Source organism: Carassius carassius, chromosome 39, assembly GCF_963082965.1.
Source record: "Carassius carassius chromosome 39, fCarCar2.1, whole genome shotgun sequence".
NCBI lineage: Eukaryota > Metazoa > Chordata > Actinopteri > Cypriniformes > Cyprinidae > Carassius > Carassius carassius.
Window position 1 is genome coordinate 12,558,230 of NC_081793.1, and position 22,331 is coordinate 12,580,560.

General features: G+C 39.3%; 1 protein-coding gene and 1 long non-coding RNA gene across 3 annotated transcripts in view; both read left to right on the top strand.

The window, feature by feature from the left end:
- Positions 1-2,860: 2,860 nt before the first annotated feature.
- Positions 2,861-22,331, top strand: part of LOC132121377 (monocarboxylate transporter 12-B-like) — a 28,156-nt gene continuing 8,685 nt past the window's right edge. Inside the window, exons 1-5 of one of the 2 annotated variants that reach the window (XM_059530709.1) lie at positions 2,861-2,984; positions 4,181-4,432; positions 5,878-5,981; positions 21,500-21,643; positions 21,732-22,326. In XM_059530709.1, coding sequence (XP_059386692.1) covers positions 2,926-2,984; positions 4,181-4,432; positions 5,878-5,981; positions 21,500-21,643; positions 21,732-22,326 — 1,154 coding nt within the window. In that variant the 5' untranslated portion in view covers positions 2,861-2,925. The remainder of the gene's footprint in view (positions 2,985-4,180; positions 4,433-5,877; positions 5,982-21,499; positions 21,644-21,731; positions 22,327-22,331) is intronic. The other variant, XM_059530710.1, reaches the window with a different exon arrangement.
- On the top strand, positions 7,368-7,848 carry LOC132121378 (uncharacterized). Its single transcript, XR_009426265.1, has 2 exons — positions 7,368-7,568; positions 7,673-7,848. It is a non-coding gene; the product is annotated as an uncharacterized LOC132121378 (long non-coding RNA).

Sequence of the window (22,331 nt, forward strand, 5' to 3'; positions counted from 1 at the left end):
ATGCCTAAACAAGTTTTAACTCTGTATTAATGCTGGACAGGTGAGTCTGACTGTGAACCAGTTCAGAACCAGATGCATGTGCTCCTAAAGCTGGAATCAGAAATTCCAAAAAAGATATTCCAGCCATTATAATCTGTCTAAATATGTAAGATCAGAAACAAAAGCCTTTCTAAAAGAAAATGTATTGCTTTTCCCTCCCTTTTGAGCCACAGTGTGACACCATACAGTTCTACCAATTTCATTTTCTCATTTTGCCTGGACACTGTAAATGTGAACTAAAAAGACACGCAATACTATTTAACAGCACTGGGAAAATAAGATTTTTTTTTTTATTTATTTTTTTTTGCTTATTTATTTGCTGATCATCATGAATGCAAGCAAGACCAAAACTCCTAAAAGGAAGTAATAAGAGGAATAATATCATGATGCAATTTCTATTAGAAGATTTTGTCTTTTGTGTCAAAAATAATCACCTATTGTGATTGTACTGAACCTACTACATGTTCATCAGGTACTGTAACTCAACAACAGACCTGTGCTGACATTAATGTGTATTTTAGCTGCTGGTAACATCTGTGACAGCACATTAAACACACAGGCTCTACTTCTTTTCCTTCTGTCTGTTGATTCATGCTTTACTTCTGCTCAGTCCTTAGAATTGCCTTATGCAGTGGGGTGCCATTTTGTCTTTGGATGTCTGGATTATGCACAATGGCATCCCAACATCTCTCTGAGCCACAAAAGTAACTTCCAAGTGTTACAGGGTGCCTTTTACTGATAGAGACAAGGCTTTATCTCTGTATCCTCTGCACTGTTGCAAATGCTAAATCCACATCACTGTATAGAGTAAGCTTTAACAATATATTTGCGGTGTTTCCTTTTTTGGGTATTTGGTATTGCTTTACCTGTATGCCACAGCAGACTGAATGCATGTGTCCGTACTTTGTATTTTTACTGAGCCAATGCAAAGCATGTAAGCAATTTCTGAACAGGTGTGTCACCCCTTAAGGCGATGATACACTGGGCAACCTTTTGAGCAATGTTGCTGTTCAGTGTTACCATAAATGGGCAACCAGGTGAGACACCGAGCATACAACCGATCTAAAATATCCAAGTAGAAATTTGCTGCCCATTCTCAATGGGAAAGTGCCCCAGAAACTTTGCTCAAAAAAGATTCCCCATGTATCATCACCTTCAGGCATTTGAATGGATCGCTCCAATGTAGTCAAATTGCCTTTGTCAAGTTTTGTTCTTGTAAACCAGCATAACACTTGGATCTTATGTCAGCGCATGTTAATGTCATTGCGCTGTTTGTATTAAATTAAATGTAATCTCTCCTTTCATAAATGTATCTGTCCCAGACTGTACATGTTTGATGCCCATTTTTTCAGAAAGCATGTTCTAAATTATAAATGCTGAAGAGCCATTAAAGCTGAATTATAAGCTTTTTCTAGAGCGCAGTTGCTTCTTTATAAATAGTCTCATTTTAGATAATTAAATGTTAATTTTCCTTGCTAATACCCCTTATTAATTAGCTCAGTCTCCTGACAAACTTGTCTATATCACTACACAAATTTTAAGTGTATTTCTTATGCTATAACGTTCGATGTTGATGAATCCTTGATTTACTTCTGTCTCCTAGGTAATGATGAAATCATATTATTAGCTCTAAAATGTCACTAAGAATTCTTTATATTGGTTTTGAGTTATCAGGTGAAAAGCTAACTTCATTTGTCAATTAACTATTTTGTAAATATCTAATAAATGTGTTAATTATGGTAATTGGTTTACTGTTATTACTTTTTATTTATTTTCTTTTCATTCAAAAATAAACACTTCGACTGGTTTACTGCAGATTCACAAACATGACAAAAGAGACGTTGCACCTATAGTATTTCGTTTATTATATATGAATCCTTATTCCACTTGAATCAATTCATTCAACTACTGTAGTACTAATTGGTGCTAAATTTAAGCTTCTGTAATGTTGTTTTAATTTCAGTTACTTTACTGCTACATTAGTTTCTATGTGTATGTGTATTTAGTATTTTGTTTTCTTCGCTAACAAAAAGTGTTCCCGTTGCTTTATATAACCCAGACACATCTGTTGGCAGATGAGGTATTCTTACGACAACCTTTCATACCTTTTATGGACCTTGACACTGTTATTTAGGTTCTTAAAGGTTCTGTTAAAGGTTCTTTATGGATCCATCTAACGTTAGACAAAAAGGTTCTTCTATGGCATCATGAAGCACCTTTATTTTTAAGAGTGTAGTTGTGGGTGTACCTAATTTCTGGTCTCTTCAAAAGCTATTTTAACAGATTCACTCATAAATACCAAGGCGATTCAACATTTCCATTTAACAATTTATTTACTACTTTTGTTAATACTTATCAGTATGTTATGTTATGTTATGTTATGTTATGTTATGTTATCTAAATGTTAAGGTTTGAAGAATCTGCATTTTCAGTTTTTTTTTTTTTTTTTTTGTTAGTTTGGGGGGATGGGGGTTTGGTAGGCGGAAATCTAAAATCTCGCCTAGGGCACCAACAGAGCCTGGGCGAGCCCTGCTGCCAGCAATTAAAAATCTGGTTGGCCTGATAAATCGTACTTGTGAAATTAGAAATTGCTGTATGCTGAACTCGTTTGTAAACTGGCGTGTTCCTCATCAGCAACTGAAACTACGGTAAGTCCCAAGTAGCGAGTTCTGCAAATAAGAAACACTTGTCCTCCCATGTATACTTGCATCCGTTTCTTTTCACGTGAAGCGGTAGTAGATACATACTGCATGCAAACAGGTTCACAGTTCGCACGTCTAAACACGTCAGTGTACCCCTGGTCTTGATGTTCCGACAGATGCGAACTTCCTGCACCAACTCAATTAAACAGATGTGCAGAAGAATTTCAGACGTCTGGACCAGTTCATGCGAGAGGAGTTGAATGGGGAAAGTTTGGACCGTGTTTGCGGTTATTTTATAAAATGGTAAGTGCCTTTATTTACCACTTTGAGAAGTTTTTTTTTAAACATCTGGTTTCAACAGGGAATGACGCGCTCTGGTGAATTTATATTCCGTTTTTAAAAACAAAACGACACGAAACTTTCTCAGTTTTCTTACTTTATTATTACGCCTATTAGAATAAATTAATTTTGTTACGATTTGACGCATTCTTTTAAAGACAAAAAATAAATATCTAATAATAATAATACTGGGTTTAACTATGCCAAATGTAATAATTTGCAATTATTTTTGCTCTCCTAAAACGTTCTTAGGTTTAACCTAATAGATTATTAGGCAAATTCATGACAAGTGTCTTTCAGATTTGCAGGTGTAAAATATAGGCTAATTTTATATGTAAATCTATTATTAATTGCTATTTTGGTTGTGCTGCTTTCTGTCTTGCAGAGAACTTCTGAAGGAAACCACTTTAAATCTGAGATGCATTTGCACACATAAAATGTGTTTATATACTGACATGGCCCACTTTTAATTTAGGAAGTGGAGAGTAAATAATCCCAGAAATCAACAGTTAGACAAGCCTACCTTCAATCTGTTAAATTTATGTGTTTTTTATATGTTGCATTGAAAAAATGTGCAATTGGGACTGTTTCCACAGTTGACTGATATCAAGATTAGAAGAGTCATAGAGTACAGCACAAGTTCAGTTGCATAATAAGGGGGACAAAAACTGGTGTCATCTTATCCTGACAGTGTACATTGTGTACAGAGCCACATTTTATTGTTTTCTACTGTTACTCTTCGTGGCTTTAAACTATGCATCTCATTTTCCACACCGTTGTCTCTTATTTTAATCGACTGAAAACTAGTGTCAAGGTATATTTTAGGATGCCAAAAACTGGATGGTATTAAGGGGGGGGAAACTGCTTTTTAACTGGGACAAAGGGGGAAGAAGGGTCAGGGAGGCAGACTGCAAGGCCAAAGTTAATATGGCAACCCGCCAAGCTGGGCTCTCTCTCATAAACACTTCCCATGAATGCAGTCATGCATCATTTTACTCTTTACTGTGAATCATTTGAAAGAGCGAAAAAGGAGCCCCAAACCCTGGAAAATGTCACATTTTCAGAGAATATGTGCATCACCAATTGTGCCTGTTAATCATTTTAGCTGAGATTGTTAGTTATTCCTGTCTGTTTTGCTGACTGTGTCATCTTGCACTCAGCAGAGTCACTGACCGGGCCTCACATCTGCAGAAGGAATTCCATGACAGTGTGAGTGTGGCGGCAGAGAGGTGCAACTTGTGTTTAAGACTGGGTGTTTTGAAGTTTTGGAAGGCAATAAAGGTGGTGGGAAGGACAGATTCCATGGCTCCGGAGAAGAAGAAAGGAGGCGTCCTTCCACCTGATGGAGGGTGGGGATGGATGATCGTGGCTGGCTGCTTTGTGGTAACTGTTTGCACCAGAGCTGTTACGAGGTAAGCTTTTTGGAGGGTGTATGCTGTTATTCATACTTGTGTAGAACTAGAACTAGTTTTAAGCAAACTTTATTGATAGGTGGGTGTTTTCAGCTATATCCTAGAGTTTACCTTGATGTTCAGTACCTTAAGAATATTGTATCTCCTTAAAATGTCAGGATTTGTTTCTCAAATGGGTTGAACCTGTTAAATAGTACATACTTTTGATTAGTACAGTACATGAGGCACAACTATATTTAGTTCATTCCAAGCTGAGAATTACCTAGAATAAGTCACTGGTTCACAAAGTGACAAGTGCTATCTGGTGTTTCTGCAGCAGCCTTTGAGGTCAGGTTACATTTGACAGACTTGAAAACAACTTTCAGGCATTTACACATGTATATAGATAACACAGTGTTGTTGATGCTGTTGTTGTTGTTTTGCATCTAATGGCCAGCAACTCTTAGGTGTTTTTACTCCTTTGGTTATGTTGACACACTTGTGACATTTTTCTGTAATATGTTTAAAGAGTTAAAGTCTTTTCTTTTATACTGCTTTAAACAAGCTGTTCTGTTTAGCAGTATTTCGTTTTTCCCCTCAGGCAAGGAACGTCCTGAAATGACCTCGCTAATTATGATTAATTATTTTATTATTCAAATGAAATGTACATTGGCTTACATGGAAAGGTGTGAAATGCTAGAACCTGAGGAACAGGTCTGCATATCCACTAATGACGTACTGTAGAAAAGATGAAATTGCAAGATGGCTGGTGAGAATACAATAGTTTATGTGACCTCTCACCTCTTAAACAAGGACGCTTTTGACCATTTCTTAAGTCCTATTGAGATAAGTGGTAATAATCAACCAGAGAGGTACTAGATGATGAAACTCTGTTAGAGCTTAAAGGGCAGCCTGTGGTTTTCGGATAAAAAAAGCCTTTTTAACCTCTTATTTATCTTATGGATATTCCCTTAACCCCTTCAAAGCTCTTATCATCCACATATGTGTGTGTTATTCATGTTCTAAAGTAAGAATTTATGTTTTGAGACTGCAACTTGGCTTCGTCGACTGGGTTTTTTCACTGTTTGTGGACCAGTTGACTGAAGCACATCTCCTTCTTTGATGGCTGATGGCCAGACACATCTTTCTCATTGGCAGAAGACGTGAGAGTTGCCAGCTGTCATACCCACACTGAGTGCTCAAACCCGAATGACCTGCATGGTGATGTAGTTTTGTTTGTTCAGGTGCAGAACAGGCACTGCAGAGGCTTGTGCCTCATTACCCCTTCTCAGCCTTTCATATCTAGACACCCACGAACCGCACGGCTCTTCATTGTTACTTGCTGTGAATGGCACTGGACTTTAAAACATGCTGTTAGTTTGAAGTGTCACACTATAATCCTTCAAAACCACAGGTTCTATTGTGTGTGTTTTGTCTGATCAAAGTTGTCTTTTTCTCTTTTTCAGATGCATCTCCATATTCTTCGTTGAGTTTCAGATGCACTTTGCAAGAGATTACTCTGGGACAGCATGGATTCATTCATTAGTGGACTGCACAACCATGCTGTGTGGTATGTAATAATCTTATTGGTCACTAAAGTCATTCAACATTAATATATCACAGTCATCATTATTGGCCCAGTTTGAAGTAGGTTTTCCATCAGCAGAATTCAGTTACCAATTCTCTTTTCTAGATTGGTCACATAGTTGTTTTAGACAGAGTTTTTGCCCATCTGAGACAATACTGTTGCATAAGACACTAAAAAATACCTGCGGCCTGTGGGAGACTGAAAACGTTCTCTTGAAGTTAGCAACACATAGTGAACATCCTGAGAGAAAACATCAGTGTCTCAAGCTTGACCCCCCATAAAAAACAGGCCTGTTTGCTTTCCTTACACCCAGTGCTCTCTGCTGTTGATAGTAAGAATTACATTAAGGAAAGGACCTCTTTAGGCAGCTGACTAGTAAACAAAAGACGTAAGTAATGCTGTTATTATTTAAAGATTTCAAATAAAGAAATAAACCCAAAGAAGGTTTTCTGTGAATTTAAAACAGCTAAGAAGCATTGCTAAAAAAAAAACCTTAGCTATTATAAATTCACTGTAAACCAAGGCATCACAGGGCTTATTGCTTTATAATAAAACGGTCATTCTATAAACGTAGTAAGGTCTCACCAGAGCCATATAGTGAGAGAGTTGCGACAACGGAAGTTCGAAATGTTTGGTTGTCATGTGATTCGTGTCGACTTCAAATAGTTCCAGGAAGTGCGTTGGCGGACATTCAAACTGATAGAGTAGAGTGACAGAACTGCGATTTCTGGTAATAAGGAGTCAATAAATGCATTTATTGTATATATTTATACAACACACCGACGTATGTAGCGTGAGTATGTAGTTACAGCAATGTTGTTTTTAAAATATCAAATCAGGTAATTTTTGAGGATTAGTGTTCAATTACCGTTATTTTAAAAACAAATTTCTGGCTAACATTAAGTTGTATAAACACGGGTTGCTGTTGCCTTTTTACGTTAAATATTGTTCTTTTTTTCATTGATCTCATGTTAACTAATGTCATATTGATGACTTTCAGGTAGTAGAGAGACAGGCTGGTGACAGGTGATTTTCAGCTCGCACCGCTCTATGGGTCGATTAACTGTTAGCAGCAGTAATTAGCATGTTAAATAAATGTAAAATGAAGCTTACTGTTTATAATTCTTACAATTACATATAGTAATATAATTATGTATTATAGATAATATATCTATTATATCTAGTATAATTCTTACACTACTTATTCATGTACACAATATATTTAGGTTTAAAACAACTTAAGCATACTCGTATATAAACATGTACACTGCCATTCAAAAGTAATGATGCTGAAAATTCAGCTTGGCATCACGAGTATATTACATAAAATAGAAAACAGTTATTTTAAATTGTAATTATATATTACGAGATTACTTTTTCTTTGTATTTTTAATCAAATAAATGCAATTAACTATTTACAGCAATTCATGAATACATTTCTAATCAATTTAATAGCATGCCAAGCATTTTGTATGTATCCTTTCTTTCATGTTGTCCTTGCATAGTCTCCAACATGGTTTGCTGTGCTGCATGGGGATGCTCCACTCAGTCAGAGATAAGTGTGTGAATGTATGGCTTCCCAGCTGACATAGAGAGGAGAAAATAATGGTTGGCTCAGGTCAGCAGGAGCAATCTAAATATAAATAAAAATTACAACAACAAAACATTGTTAGGTAATTATACTTAAATTTATTTGCACTTTTTTACATTGAAAACGATTTACTAGAAATAAGGAACAAGCAAAGCCTTGCAAAACCCAGGAAGCTAAGACTCATGGTGAGACATTGCAGGGAGTCATCAGTGTTACCTATAACTGTGCATTTAACCACCATGTGATATGTACTGTATGTGGGTAGACAAAAAAAAGTTGTGTGTGGAAACTAAACTCTAAAGTCACTCTGCAGGCACATTTTGAGGCAAACCAATTTTTTCATGACCGAAAAATTCAAGAGTAGGCAGAGACCAGATGCTATTCCCACAATCTTTGTACATCGTCCTGGGGTCAAAAAGAGGAGGGCCCTGCTCCACGATGCACCCCTAGACCTGTAAACATACAGCAAATGGCTGCTGATTACAGCTATATTATTTCAGGTGATACATATATAATAAGTACAAACTCGTACTAGTTTGAAGTAATATTTCTCATTTTGAAGTGATGTGATATATTCAGTATTTAAAATTAGCAATACCATGTATTCTGCCTCTATCAATTTCAAAGGTTGAGGAAAAAAAGAATGAGGACACTGAATGAGGAGGGAAAGTGACAGTGAAGAAATAGAGGACATGGCTCGAGAGGAGAGACAGGCACAGGTGACACTGCCGAGTCAACCAGCAGCAAGTCAGTCAGCACCCAGTCAGCATTCCAGTGAACCATCAGCCAGTTACCTGGGTCTATTAAAAAAATTAAAGAGACAAGAAAAAAAAATCAAACAATGCAAAGGCAGTGATAATCTACTAGAAGGTTTTAATTTGCAATATATTGTTTAACAAGATGTACTGATAATATACAATCTTATTATTTAAACGTCTTACCTTTTAACCTTTAATCATTCCAAAAAAAGGACAACACTTAAGGTCTTTGGGGTCATTTTGACCCCAAACTTTTAAAAAGCGATTGCATAAGGAAATATACATTTTTTATATGGAAAACTATATATAATTTTTTTTATTTACTTCTCAACTATACATTTATGCTGTGTTTTTGTGGAAATTTTGAAGTTTTTTACCTATTTACTGCACAATTACATAACTAGGCCATAAATTGGCTCATGAAAAATGATTTTTTAAAGAAAAAATCACTTAAATGATGATCTTAATTAAATCTAAATAGTTTCTGGACATTGCTCTATGTGTTAGGGATAGAATACGGCCATCAAAAGGTTAGTCAAAAAACTTTATTTCTTATGGGTTAGGAATTAAAGTGCAATGGCCACATGTATCCACTAGAGTGCTATAGAGACTCATTCATTTTCACTTCATTTTTCTTGATGCTTCAACTTCTCCTCACAACTTTATGATATATATTTTGTGAATATTTATTTAAACATTTTGAAATACATAAAAAATCTGTAGTTTTGTCAGAGTTAGAATTTGTTTTTGTTTTCTAATATATTTTAAATTATCTGCTTTTGCAAATTATTATACATACATTTGAAAAAAACATTACAGGTCACCACTATGACATGATTGTAATCACACACTATTTATTTCAGAAAATTATTTATCAACAACTATTTATTTTTTTAGAACAAGAGATTTTAGAACAAGATGAATTTTAAAAGTGCGTTGCAAACGGTTTGTTCTGCTGCATCTCTACGGCGCGGCATCGGTTTGCTGCTACTTCCGGGAACTATTTAGAGGCTCCACAAGCCGCCATTGCTGTAAAAAAAAAAAGCGTTCCATTGGAGTCAATGGAGTTGTCGCAACTCTCTCTCTATATGGTTCTGGGTTTCACAGAATAAAACAGAGCAAATAAAGTGTAATGATAAAAATAAAAACTGTATCCTTCCACCAAACAATGTAGTTCCCACTGATCTATATATGACTGGATCACTCATTGCATTCTAAACTACCAACAGGCAGTGAAGCCACCGGAAGTGTTCGATCCGCCATCTTACTAATCGCTACCAGCAGAGAGCGCCATTGAGTCACATTCAAACCGCTGACCTAAAATCACCCGATTTGAAGCAAATCAGTCAAACGGGATTAGTTTTTATGTTATGTTTATGTAAATTAATGATTACTTCAGATGTTATCTGCAGTGTTTACGTCTTTTGGGGCAGGATAAGCAATATATTTAATTCATTTAGGTGGGTGTGTCTGCGCACCGACAACACAGGTAACGATCAAACACAAAATATAGCTTATTTCTTTATGGACATAATTATTCAGGAATTATTAAACATGAACATATTACTATCAGAACCATACAATTTCCTATTAATTCAATAGAACGTTAAAGCACACTAGGGATTACCGATATGGTGGCACGGCGGCTTCACTTTCATGAAGTCATGAGCAATCCAGTTCTATATTATAGATCAGTGGTAGTTCCTCAGAAACAGTTGCGGTTCAAAGTGGTTGCCGAGAAACACACAGAAGTAAACAAATGTGTGTGTTTGTAGTGTAATTTACAGCAACTTCGAACATGGCGCAACCAATCAGAATCAAGGACCGGAACTATCCCTTTTATAATATTGTGTTTGGTGGACGTTAGAGATCACAGAGCCGAGATCACTGACAAGCTTGCGTTCATTATCCCTGATGAATCGCCTTCGATAATGAACGCGATATTGCGTAGCTTGTCAGTGATTTACGGCTCTGTCTATTAAATGCCACTCCATTTAAAAGCAGGTGATGGTGATTTAGTGGTAATTACGGAACCGGATTTACTGATTAGATGCACATGATCATATCGTTAGATAAATCGCCCAGCCCTAATGGACATGTTCTTTTTTTATCACATGGGTGATATGTTTCTGCGGCTGTGTAGGAGTCTGTAGAGGCACATAGTTGTATTTCATTTAATACTGTACGATGTCAAGTATTATGAGAGAGTGGGTCATTAGCAGAATAATTACAATATAGCTGATTACCAAGTAAAGCATTTCCATCCCATGTGTTCAATAAAACAAAATAGTTCTGAGGAAACTGATGCAAAATAATAATGGAAGTTGTTGTCTGTTTTAAACGGCCATTTTTTGCGACTGCGATTCTGTTATTAATTTTTTTTTTTTTACAAAAAATGGCCGTTTAAAACAGACAAAATAATCTGACGATATTATGTTTGCTTAGTGGTTGGAAGAATGCAACTTGACATTTTTGAAATGCATACTGTAAGAATTAATTTTAGAAATGTGTTTTTTTTTTAAGTTTAATCATACTTACTGAATAAAAAAATCCACCTAAAGCAAATGTGTATGCACTTTTTGGAAATTGTATTTATATATTGTTTCCATTCAGCATTTTTATGCAATATCTACAAATTCTAAAAAGGTCAAATGTGCTCAGCAAGCCTCCATTTATTGGATCATAAAAGGTAATATTTTATAATAGCAGTTTCTATTTTAATAAAATTTAAAATTGTATTCCTGTGATGATAAAGCTGAATTTTCACCAGCCCAAGCCTGGATCGAGAACACATAGGGCTACATTTTCCAATACATTTGTGCAACGTTTGGTGCAAAATGAAAATGAAAATTAAATGATATAATTTTCATTTGCCATTTCACACACTAGTTTTAATATGTAAAATGAATACTAATTTTAATGCTTTATAAGTTGCAAAATTAAAATGAAAATGTATTACAGAAATGATTAGATATGTATAAAATGTTCAAGCAAAAACTGTGGCAAAATTATCATTCAAATGCTATTTTTCTTAATTGCATTAACACTCACAGTCAAGACACTTATGATTGCATTTCCATTCAATGTCCCGCAATGTATGTAGCAAAATTCAATGTGCACATTGAAAATGCATTCCGAGCCGATTCAAGTGAGAGAACATGGACAAGACAGTTGGTCCATGTACGTTTTGATCATTTCGGTTTATGGCTTCAATATTTAATTTGCACTTGTGGGCGGAGCTGAAACGCTGCTTTCATCTGATTGGTCGAATCGCTCCACCTTCAGCTCAGTCTTTTCATTCTTTCAGACAGAATAAGAGTCAGTGCGAGTGCAGCACTGTGATGTCTGAAACTACCACTCACTGTTAATTAGCATAATATTTGAATCAGATGTAGCTGGGCACATAATTCGTGCTGCTGAGATCTGCAAATTATTTCTAGGTTGTAGTATTGTATGAATATTGTCCCACTGATAAATACGGTGCAAATAGTTCTGTCTCTTTGGATAAAAGTGAAGTGGAAATAAAAATCAATAATAGACTGAACAGTTCCTTGATAATATGTCTGTAACATTTACCACTCTCGTCTTTAAAGTCATAAGGCACTAGGTATGTGTGTGTGACTTTTATAAATAATTTTGAAAGTTAATATAGTTACATTTCTTAAATAAATTTGTAATATTCGTTTTATTACATACTAAATTGAATGATGTTTCTCTTTTTAGTCTTCTTTGTTGGGCTTGAGAAAGACAACATATATTTACGGTATTTTCCGGACTATAAGTCGCAATTCTTTTCATAGTTTGGCTGGTCCTGCGATTTACTGTCAGGTGCGACTTATTTATCAAAAATAATTTGACATGAACCAAGAGAAATGAACCAAGATCTACTGCCTACAGCCGCAAGAGGGCCCTCTATGCTGCTCAGTGCTCCTGTAGCCTACCCCAGAGCGCCCTCTCGCGGCTGTAGACGGTAATGTTTTCTCTTGGTTCTGAATAAATGCGACTTAGTCCAGTGTTGGGATGGGAACCGCAACCGGTTCTTATTCAGAACCAGTTTTGTTCTTTGAAAAGAACCGGAACCGTGAGCAATTTCTAAGTTTCGGTTCCGAAAACGGTTCTGGTGCAACACGTGACCAAGCGCTGTGAGCAGCCTTGCGCCTGTGTTCTGAATATTCGGCGTTTCCCGTAAAGCAGCGATTCTCAATTGCAGTCCTCGCGCTGCCCTGGTCTGCACATTTTGAACGTTTCTCTTGGCGCTTCAGACATTTGTTCTATTCGAACATAAGTGCACTGCGAAGTGGACATCACAGGATATTCAGCCATGATTCCAGTTAGAACGTAGCTATATGTTCCGATCAAAGTGCATTGAAGTGTGCAAGACATGAATTTAAATTGTATTGATTTACAGAGGTATATGATGTCACAGTTGTCCATGTTTAAAGACGCTGCACAGCACAAATCAGTGAATGAATGTTTCGATGTGAGGTAAACTTCAACAGATTTCCCCTGTTCAGGGAGTAGGGAGCAATGAACAATTGGAACACAGTTCATGCACGGAGTTCATTTCTAATGAGCTGATTATCTGAATCATGTGTGTTAACAAAGAAAAACGTGCAAAATATGCAGAGCAGTGGGGCGCGAGGACTGGAATTGAGAACCGCTGCCGTAAAGGATGTCACGAACCGAATAACAGACACGCCTCCCTGCCTCTTTAATTACTGAGCACATTGATTCCAATAACGCACATTCCACAGACTCGTTGCGCTGTCCCGTCTTTAATTACTGAACACATTGTTTCTCACGACTGTATGTGCACTCGCGCCTTTGATAACTGTGCACATCGTTTTGTCTGACTGTACATCTAACAGCAGCGCACTGCGCCACTAAATTACATTATATTTGTCCAACTTGGACCACTAAATAAATAGACTGCTATTGTTATGCAAGTATGAGGGTTAGATTATTTAGTGTACAGGTCATTTCAAGAGTGATAAGCAAAGTGATAGAAAATATTTATTTTAATGCATTTTAAATGTTTAAAAATGTGGAAACCACTCATTGCATCACACCATCTCCTGACTGCATTATTATTTGTAAAATAGGGACTTTATGGAGAGTGTGTATACGTTTAAACGTTTATATTTCATTAATTAAGGGAAATTAACAAGTGTCTCAGCCCTCAAGGGACTATTTGGCCAACAAGCTTATTCCTGCTTGAAAAGCAAAACGTTATTGATAGTGTAAAAAACATCAACTTTGAAACACATGCTGATTGATGGACTAGCATTACTCAGAATTACTTACTACCTTCCAGCAACGCTACATTCAGTGAAGGTAAAATAGTAAAAAACATAGTTCATTTAAATGAAACCAGAAGCCGAACCAGAAAATTAAAAAAAAATACCCCACCCTACTTATGAAGATCTGTACACTGTAATATATGTTGCATTTTGACATTGCCAACCTTTAAATTAAGTTGACAGTAAGTAATAAACAGTATTGAGCATTGAGTAGTTGAGTATTGTGCATTTTTCCTTACCACTATTTCTTAATGATTGTTTAATGATTTTAATGGAACCGGAATCAGAACCGGAACCGTTAGGCGGAACCGGAACCGGAATCGAAACCGGAAAATTTCTAATGATTCCCAACCCTAGTCCAGTGCGACTTATATATGTTTTTTTCCTCGTCATGACTTATTTTTGGACTGATGCAACTTATACTTAGGTGCGACTTATAGTCCAAAAAATACTGGTAACATTATTATTATTATTTATTATGAGAGTAATTGACACAGACTAGAACTTTAATGTTTCACCAAATTCAGCTCAGATCTTCAGACTCGTCTGACTCGCTTGCTGTCTAACTGGCCAGACTTACCTTCCCAAAAAATCCTATTTAATTTTATTTCATAAATGTAACTATATTTCCACTTCACTGTTATCCAAGGAGACAGAACTATTTGCACTGTTTTTATCATTGGGACAATATTTATACAATACTATAACCTAGAAATAATTTAACGGGGTCTCTTGCAAGTCGCAGCAGCACGAATTATGTGCCCAGCTACATCTGATTCAAATATTATGCTAATTAACAGTGAGTGGTAGTTTCAGACATAACAATGCTGCACTTGCACTGACTCTTATTCTGTCTAAAAGAATGAAAAGGCCGAGCTGAAGGTGGAGCGATTCAACCAATCAGATGAAAGCAGCGTTTCAGCTCCGCCCACAAGTGCGAATGAAATATTGAAGCCATAAACCGAAATGATCAAAACGTACATGGACCAACTGTCTTGTCCATGTTCTCTAACTTGAATCCTCTTCTTGAGTCTTGAGTCTCTTGACCTACTGCAAGCCCTGGCTTGTTAGCGCAGTGATTGACATGGTGACGTGATGTGACGTGATGTGACATTCAGCCAAGTATGGTGACGCATACTCCGAATTCGTGCGCTGCATTTAACCCATCCGAAGTGCACACACACAGAGCAGTGAACACACACACACACACTGTGAACACACACCCGGAGCAGTGGGCAGCCATTTATGCTGAGCCGCTCGGGGAGCAGTTGGGGGTTTGATGCCTTGCTCAAGGGCACCTAAGTCGTGGTATTGAAGGTGGAGAGAGAACTGTACATGCACTCCTCCCACCCACAATTCCTGCCGGCCCGAGACTCGAACTCACAACCCTTCGATTGGGAGTCCGACTTTGTAACCATTAGGCCACGTCTTTCCCACCAATGGCGGGAGGGGGCGGACACTTGATCGGCTCAGAATGCATTTTCAATGTGCACATTGAATTTTGCTACATACATTGCGGGACATTGAATGAAAATGCAATCGTAAGTGTCTTGACTGTGAGTGTTAATGCAATTAAGAAAAATAGCATTTGAATGATAATTTTGCCACAGTTTTTGCTTGAACATGTTATACATATCTAATCATTTCTGTAATACATTTTCATTTTAATTTTGCAACTTATAAAGCGTTAAAATTAGTATTCATTTTACATATTAAAACTAGTGTGTGAAATGGCAAATGAAAATTATGTAATTTCATTTTCATTTTCATTTTGCACCATACGTTGCACAGATGTATTGAAAAATGTGAATGTAAATACAGAAATGCATTGCCATTTTACATATTGCATTGTCATTTTGCATATTACATTCCAAATTGAATATTGCTACCCATATGCTTCCATACACACACACAGCAGTGAACACTCCATTTATGCTGCACAAGGGTACCTTAGTCGTGGTATTGAGGGTAGAGAGAGTACTGTACATTCACTCCCCACACCTACAATTCCTGCCGGCCCAAGACTCGTAATCACAACCTTTTGGATTATGAGTCCAACTCTCTAACCATTAGGCCACGACTTCGCCACAACACATTAAAAGCATAAATAGAAGCAAACAGGTTTCCAGAAACAGCAGCAACTTTTGAGCATATGACTCTTTACTTCAAATAGACTAGTTTTATTATTAAAACATTTTCTTTCTGGCCCTAGAAGAGGAGAATATCAGGACTTGACTTAGGCCAAGATTCACGATAGCCTCGTGGGCAGCACATAGACATAGTCACAGAATGCTCCAAAACAAGCAGATTCAAGTGCAGCATTTATTGTAAAACAACCAAAAAAAACCTAAGAATAATCCAAATCAGGGCATAACAGGATAAATGAGACACAGCTGAATGAAATGAGACTTAATTGTCAAAGCAAAGGGTGATGGGAACTGAAGTCCAGAGAAACAAACTACATCCAAGTAGCATGCCCTCTGGTAACCTTACATGGGCACACCAACCAGACATTGACACATATAGCACCATTGCTCATCACTGAGTTTAAGTCCCAGCCCGTTGACCTTTCCCGATCCCATCTCTCTCTCATTTCCACTTCTCTCCCACTCCAGAGTTAACCTTAGTATTAGTAAGATCATGAATCAGCTAAATAGGCTACTCCTCATTATTGCAGTTCCTCTTCAGGAACTCAAGCTGCATCAAACGCTATGGGGAACACCCTCTGCATAACCATGCTCTGAATCACATGTGTAATCAACCCAATGGAAAAGCAAAACGTCATAGGCGGGTGACGTCATTGACCAGGAAGCTTAAAAGCATGTGCAGCAGTGCCGGCGTTAGCCTTCTGTCATTTTAGCAAGTGCTCTGTGTGTTGTCAGTCTCAATCTGTGTTGTGAGTCTTATTTACTGTTGTCTATCCAGTTACACAACCATAATAAGCTCCATCATGCCCAAGGCAAAAGAAAAGAAAATATATAATGATGAGGGCAAGACAGAGTCACGCTATTACTTGTGTGTTCCTCCCTGCTCCTGCTCCATCATGAAAAGGGATACATACAGTCTGTGCGTGGCTTGTTTGGGAGTGGAGAATGCACAGTCGGCTCTCGAGGGGGCCGAATGCCAGCATTGCAAGTGTCTCCCACTGTGTTTGCTTTGTTCCCGGAAGGCTCTCTTTGAGAAGGGAGCCTTCACCAGCATTCCTCGTGGCGCTGACTACTATGGGAATGTTGCAGAGTTGAGTGAGCTTGGTTAAAGGGTGATGCCCCAGATTGAACTGACTCTAGCCAGCTATCTGTCCCCAGGTGCAGCATCGTCCCTGAAGGCTCCAGCACTGCCCTCCAAGCCGCTGCGCACAACATCAGCGCTGGTGGTCAAGGGCTACGCGGCAGCAGGTCAGTCCGGTGTGTGTCTGCACACTATGTCTGTGTTACAGGCGTACCAGGCAGACCTAATTAAGGAGCTGGATGAGGGTGAGGAGCTTAACTCCGATAACATCGCAGAGTTAAGACGAAGACTTACTCACGAGACTGCTCGTGCCATTGGGTGGTCCATGGCAGAAATGGTGGCAGCGGAGAGGCATCTGTGGTTGACCTTATCAAACATGATAGAAAAGGATTAGATCTTTCTCCTGGATGCCCCACTGGCACCTTCCGGCCTGTTCTTAAGCGAAGCTGTCAACTCAGACCTTGACAGGTACCAGGAGGCCCATAAACAGGTGGCGGCATTTCAGTGGTTCCTCCCTCACCACTCTCTAGATCCGGGGGCTGCTGGGCGGGAATAAGCCCCTCTGCGTACCGGCTCCTCGTACAGAGAGGCACAGAAACAGAGCGTTGCCACCAGTGCTCCCCTGCCCCGGAACCGGAGGCCAAAGGGTCGGGGACTTCCCAGCGTAAGTTGGATCTGAGGAGCATACATCAGGCTAGGAGGTCCTCGGCTATGAAGTACTGACCTGGGTCAGGATTTCAGAGGCCGGCCCCTACTAGGGTAGAGTGGCGTACACTGCATCACACGGTGCCCGTCTTGCCTCAGTGCCCTTGGGAAGTCAGTCTGCCAACCCTGCCAGAGTTCCAGGGCGCAGCGGCTTCCAGCGAGTGCTGCCCTCAGTTTCTTCCACCCGCGAGCATAGCAGACCTGAGAGAGGGTCTGTAAAACAGTTAGCTCGGGTTGCTACAGACTGCTCTGCCTCTCTATAACACCAGAGATCAGTTTTGAGAGACTGATTCCCTTAGTAGATTATTGAGCAGCGTGGAAACTACTGCCAAATGTATCTCAATGGGTCCTGCACATGGTAGAAAAAAGCTATTGCATTCAGTTCAGCTTCAACAGGAAGTAAATACCCTATTGAGGAAGGAGGCCATCGAGGTGGTCCCTCCTCGAGAGGGAATCTGGGTTTTAACTATTTCATAGTTTCAAAGAAGGATGGAGGGTTGCATCCGATCATAGATCTGCGTCAGTTAAACCGCTCAGTCATGAGACTGAAGTTCAAGATTCTCACCATCAAGCAGGTTGTATCTCAAATCAGGTCCAAGGACTGGTTTGTCATGATAGATCTCAAAGATGCATACTTCCATGTCTCCATCCTTCCCCAACACAGGAAGTTTCTGAGGTTTGCTTTTGGGGGTGAAGCATACCAATATTGAATACTTCCATTTGGCCTTGCACTCTCACCCTGCACGTTTACAAAGTGTGTGACACATCTGTCCCCTGCTCCTATCGAGTTGATCCTCACATCAGTTGAGAGTCAGAGAAGGCCAGTTACTCACTGTCAAGCAGTTTCAGAAATTGCTGGGTCTGATGGCAGCTTCGTCTAACGTGATATCTCTTGGCCTGCTGGCCCCCGACAGCTGGCCCAAGATCAAGTGATTTTGCCCCAAGGGGGAATCCACTTCTAACTATCAAGGTCACGAGGTGATGAATCCGTGACTTAGATATGTGGAAGAAACCTTGGTTCTTGAATCAAGGCCCGGGGCTGTAAGCTCTTTGTCCCTGTGTAATGCTAGCGATGGATGCATCCCTCACCGGTTGGGGTGAGGTCATGAGTGGCCACCCTGCCCGCGCTCTGTGGAGTGGTCGCCATCTGACATGGCATATCAATTGTCTGGAGTGCTGGCCGTGTACCAAGCAATAAAACACTTCCTCCCAGACCTGAGAGGTCACAATGTGTTTGTGCGCACCGACAACACATCAGTGGTCTCTTACATCAACCACCAGGGAGGTCTGCATTCGTGACCCTTACACAAGCTGGCACACCATAGCCTTTTGTGGTCCCGGGACAAACTCCTCTCACTCAGAGCAGTATACATTCCTGGATATCTCAATATGGGAGCAGACGTCCTGTCAAGACAGGGGCAGAGGCCCGGGTGGTGAAGCAGATATGGAGAGTTTTTGGCCAGGCTCAGGTGGACCTCTTTGTGACTCAAGAGACATTGCAATGTCCACTCCATTTCTCTTCAGTTCATCCAGCTCCTCTGGGACTGGACACTATGGTACAGACTTGGCAGAGACTTCGTCTGTCCGCTTTTCCCCCAATCTCTCTTCTCCCAGGAGTTCTGGCGAGATTACGCCGGTACTGGGTTTGGCTGTTATTAGTAGCCCCATTCTGGCCGGGCCGAGTATAGTTCTCAGATCTGATCTCACTCCTCAACGACTCTCCATGGGAGATTCCAGTCAGGAGTGAACTACTCTCACCCGGAGTTGTGGAAACTGTGGGTGTGGCCCCTGAGGGGGCACAACTCATAGCATCTGGTCTCTCAACCGGGGTTGTTGAGACCACCAGCTTGACCCAGCTAACTGCCCAGTTGGTACGATTATGAAGTTTCTAAAAGCCAGGTTTGCTGCAGGGTTGACCCACTCCACCTTAAAAGTTTACGTGGCGGTCATTGCAGCCTACCATGTCCCCTCGGTGGCCAGTCAATGGGCAGACACCCCACGTTTCCTCCACGGTGCGCTGAGGCTGAGACCTCCAGTACGGTCCTGCGTTCCTCCCTGGGACTTGGTTGTGGTGTTAGAGGCTCTGTGTAAAGCTCCATTTGAGCCGATTCAGGAGATATCAGATCGTCATCTGACTATGAAGACTTACTTCTCTAAAGAGAGTTGGAGACCTTAAGCGCTGGACACATACGTCCACAGAGCTGCCCTGTGGAGAAGGACGGACCAACTGCTCATGTGTCATGTGTGGATTGCAATGCTTGTATTTACAGTTTTGTACCATTTACCTCGACACTTCACTTTGCATCATCTGAACTATTGTATCTGTCTTCAGCTAGTTTTAACACAGAGCCTTTACTGTACACATATAATCAGTGTCGTTTCTAGGCATAGATAAGTTGGGCGGTAACCTAGGGGCACCATCAGCTGAAGGGGCACTCATACTGGCACTACATTTAGCATGGTTATGATAAAGAGTGGCATGGTTACCCTGAAATATGACTGTCGCCCTCAATGGATCTCCCAACATTATTGGGCTAGAGTACTATCAATCTGATGATGTATGTATGCCATTGGATCAGAGTGCTGTAAATGGCTGCTTTGTTGCATGCAAAGTTTGCATTTGGAGCGCTCAACAATGCCATGAGATCAGTGAGCCCTGTCAGTGTTTTGGCAAAGTAATGCCTTATTAAATTTTTTGCCATGCAATAAAGCTAAGTTCAAAGGCCAATTTAAAATATTGGTACAGTAAATAAAGTGCACAAAATCATTATTTTGTATTTGTGGCAGTGGATAAATCATGTTGCAAGATTGGTTCAAAAGGTGTAAGTTTTTGCGCCAATGCATTGTTAAAGGATCAGCGTGTCATGCAATATTCCCATATGAACTTTAATAGCCAATTAAAAACATATTTGTATAATAAAATTTGCTAATTCACAAGATTAGTACATCCTTTATTAAACCGCTTTGTCGAGTTGAATGCATCCTTATGAAGGTGTCGAGATGCTGAATCAATTAATTCACTTCTTACAGCACTTAATGGGAGCAGTGTCATACACATAGAGGGCAGAGTGTCACATTATTTAAACTGGAAGTTCACATGTTAATAAACAGCAAAGGATTAAGTGGCTGCATTGATTACTTTTATGCCACTTATCTGGCTTTTATATGTAGTTTGGGGTAGCAAAGGGTTTTAGAGATTTGACTGAAATAATAATGCAATAATTTACACTTTAAATCAATGGTTCAAGAAACAACAACAAAATAATTTAACAAAAAAAAGACATAAAAGCAGCCATTGATAATATCTAAAGGTATCCAAATCCAAATTAATAAAATTAATTTATGTGTGAATTATGTGAAATGCCTTATCTACTAGGGATTGTTACATACCAGTCAGTAACAGCCTCCCTCCATCCTTGGGCCCAAGGGCTTCAGTCCTACCTAGCCCTTATGTTAATCCGGGCCTTGCCATTTTTTCAGTCTTTGGTTTCACATGAGCCTTCAGAAATCATTTTAATATGCTGGTTTGGTGCTCATGAAACATTTCTTATAATCAATTTTGAAAACAGCTGATTAATATTTTTGTGGAAACCTAATAATTTTTTTCAGGATTGTTTGATGGATAGAGATTTCACAAGAACAGCACATTTATTTAAAATAGAAATCTTTTGTTACTACATAAAATTGTCACTTTTGATCAATTTAATTTCATCTTTGTTGAATACAAGTATAAATTCCTATTTTAAAACTTAAAAAAGGCCCTAAATTAAGTGTACATGTATGGAAACCCAGCTTTACATTAAATATTAATGTTTACTCTATGTAATATTTTTGTTGTTGTTTTTAAGATTTTTTTTCTTCCTAATGTATTATTATTAATATGATTTGCACAATGTTTATTCACATTACTTTTTGCAGCTCCACTCGGAAGCCTGATCGGGAATCGGTTGTCATGCCGTGTGGCTGTAATGCTAGGAGGATTCTTGTCCTCTATAGGTTTAGTCCTCAGCTCCTTCGCCACCAGCCTGGAATATCTTTACCTTACCCTGGGAGTGTTAACTGGTAAGAGCACTAAGAATAAAACACTGACCTACAGACTCATTTTCTGTACTTTGTATTTAGTGGTTTTATTTTATGTTCTTCTTTTTAGGGCTTGGCTTTGCCCTTTGCTACACTCCTGCTATTGCCATGGTCGGTATCTATTTCTTTGAGAGGAAGGCTTTGGCCTATGGCATTGCCATGTCTGGGAGTGGCATTGGAACCTTCATACTTGCCCCAGTAGTACAGCTGCTAATCGAACACTACTCATGGAGGGGGGCCCTCCTTATTTTAGGGGGCTTTGTGTCTAACCTGTGTGTATGTGGAGCTCTGTTACGGCCTATCATTCTAAAAGAAGAGGAGGCCTGTCCACTTCCAGTAGACTCTGAGTGCGAGTATGGTGTTAAGCCACCAGCAGTGAAAAGCGTTCCTACAGGGAGCGCTGTGGGAGATAAATTAGAAGTAGATGCCAAACAACAATGTCTTCAGTCCATGCAGGAATACCACTTTTTGCTCATGCCTGACTTCCTGGTGCTGGCAGGCTCCTTCCTGTTGCTGGCCAGTGGGTGCAGTCTGCCGTTTGTGTACCTAGTACCGTATGCGCTAGATGTAGGTGTCAGTCATCAGCATGCTGCGTTCCTGATGTCCATACTAGGGGTCATTGACATCATTGGCAACATCACATTTGGCTGGTTCACTGACAGGAGGTATG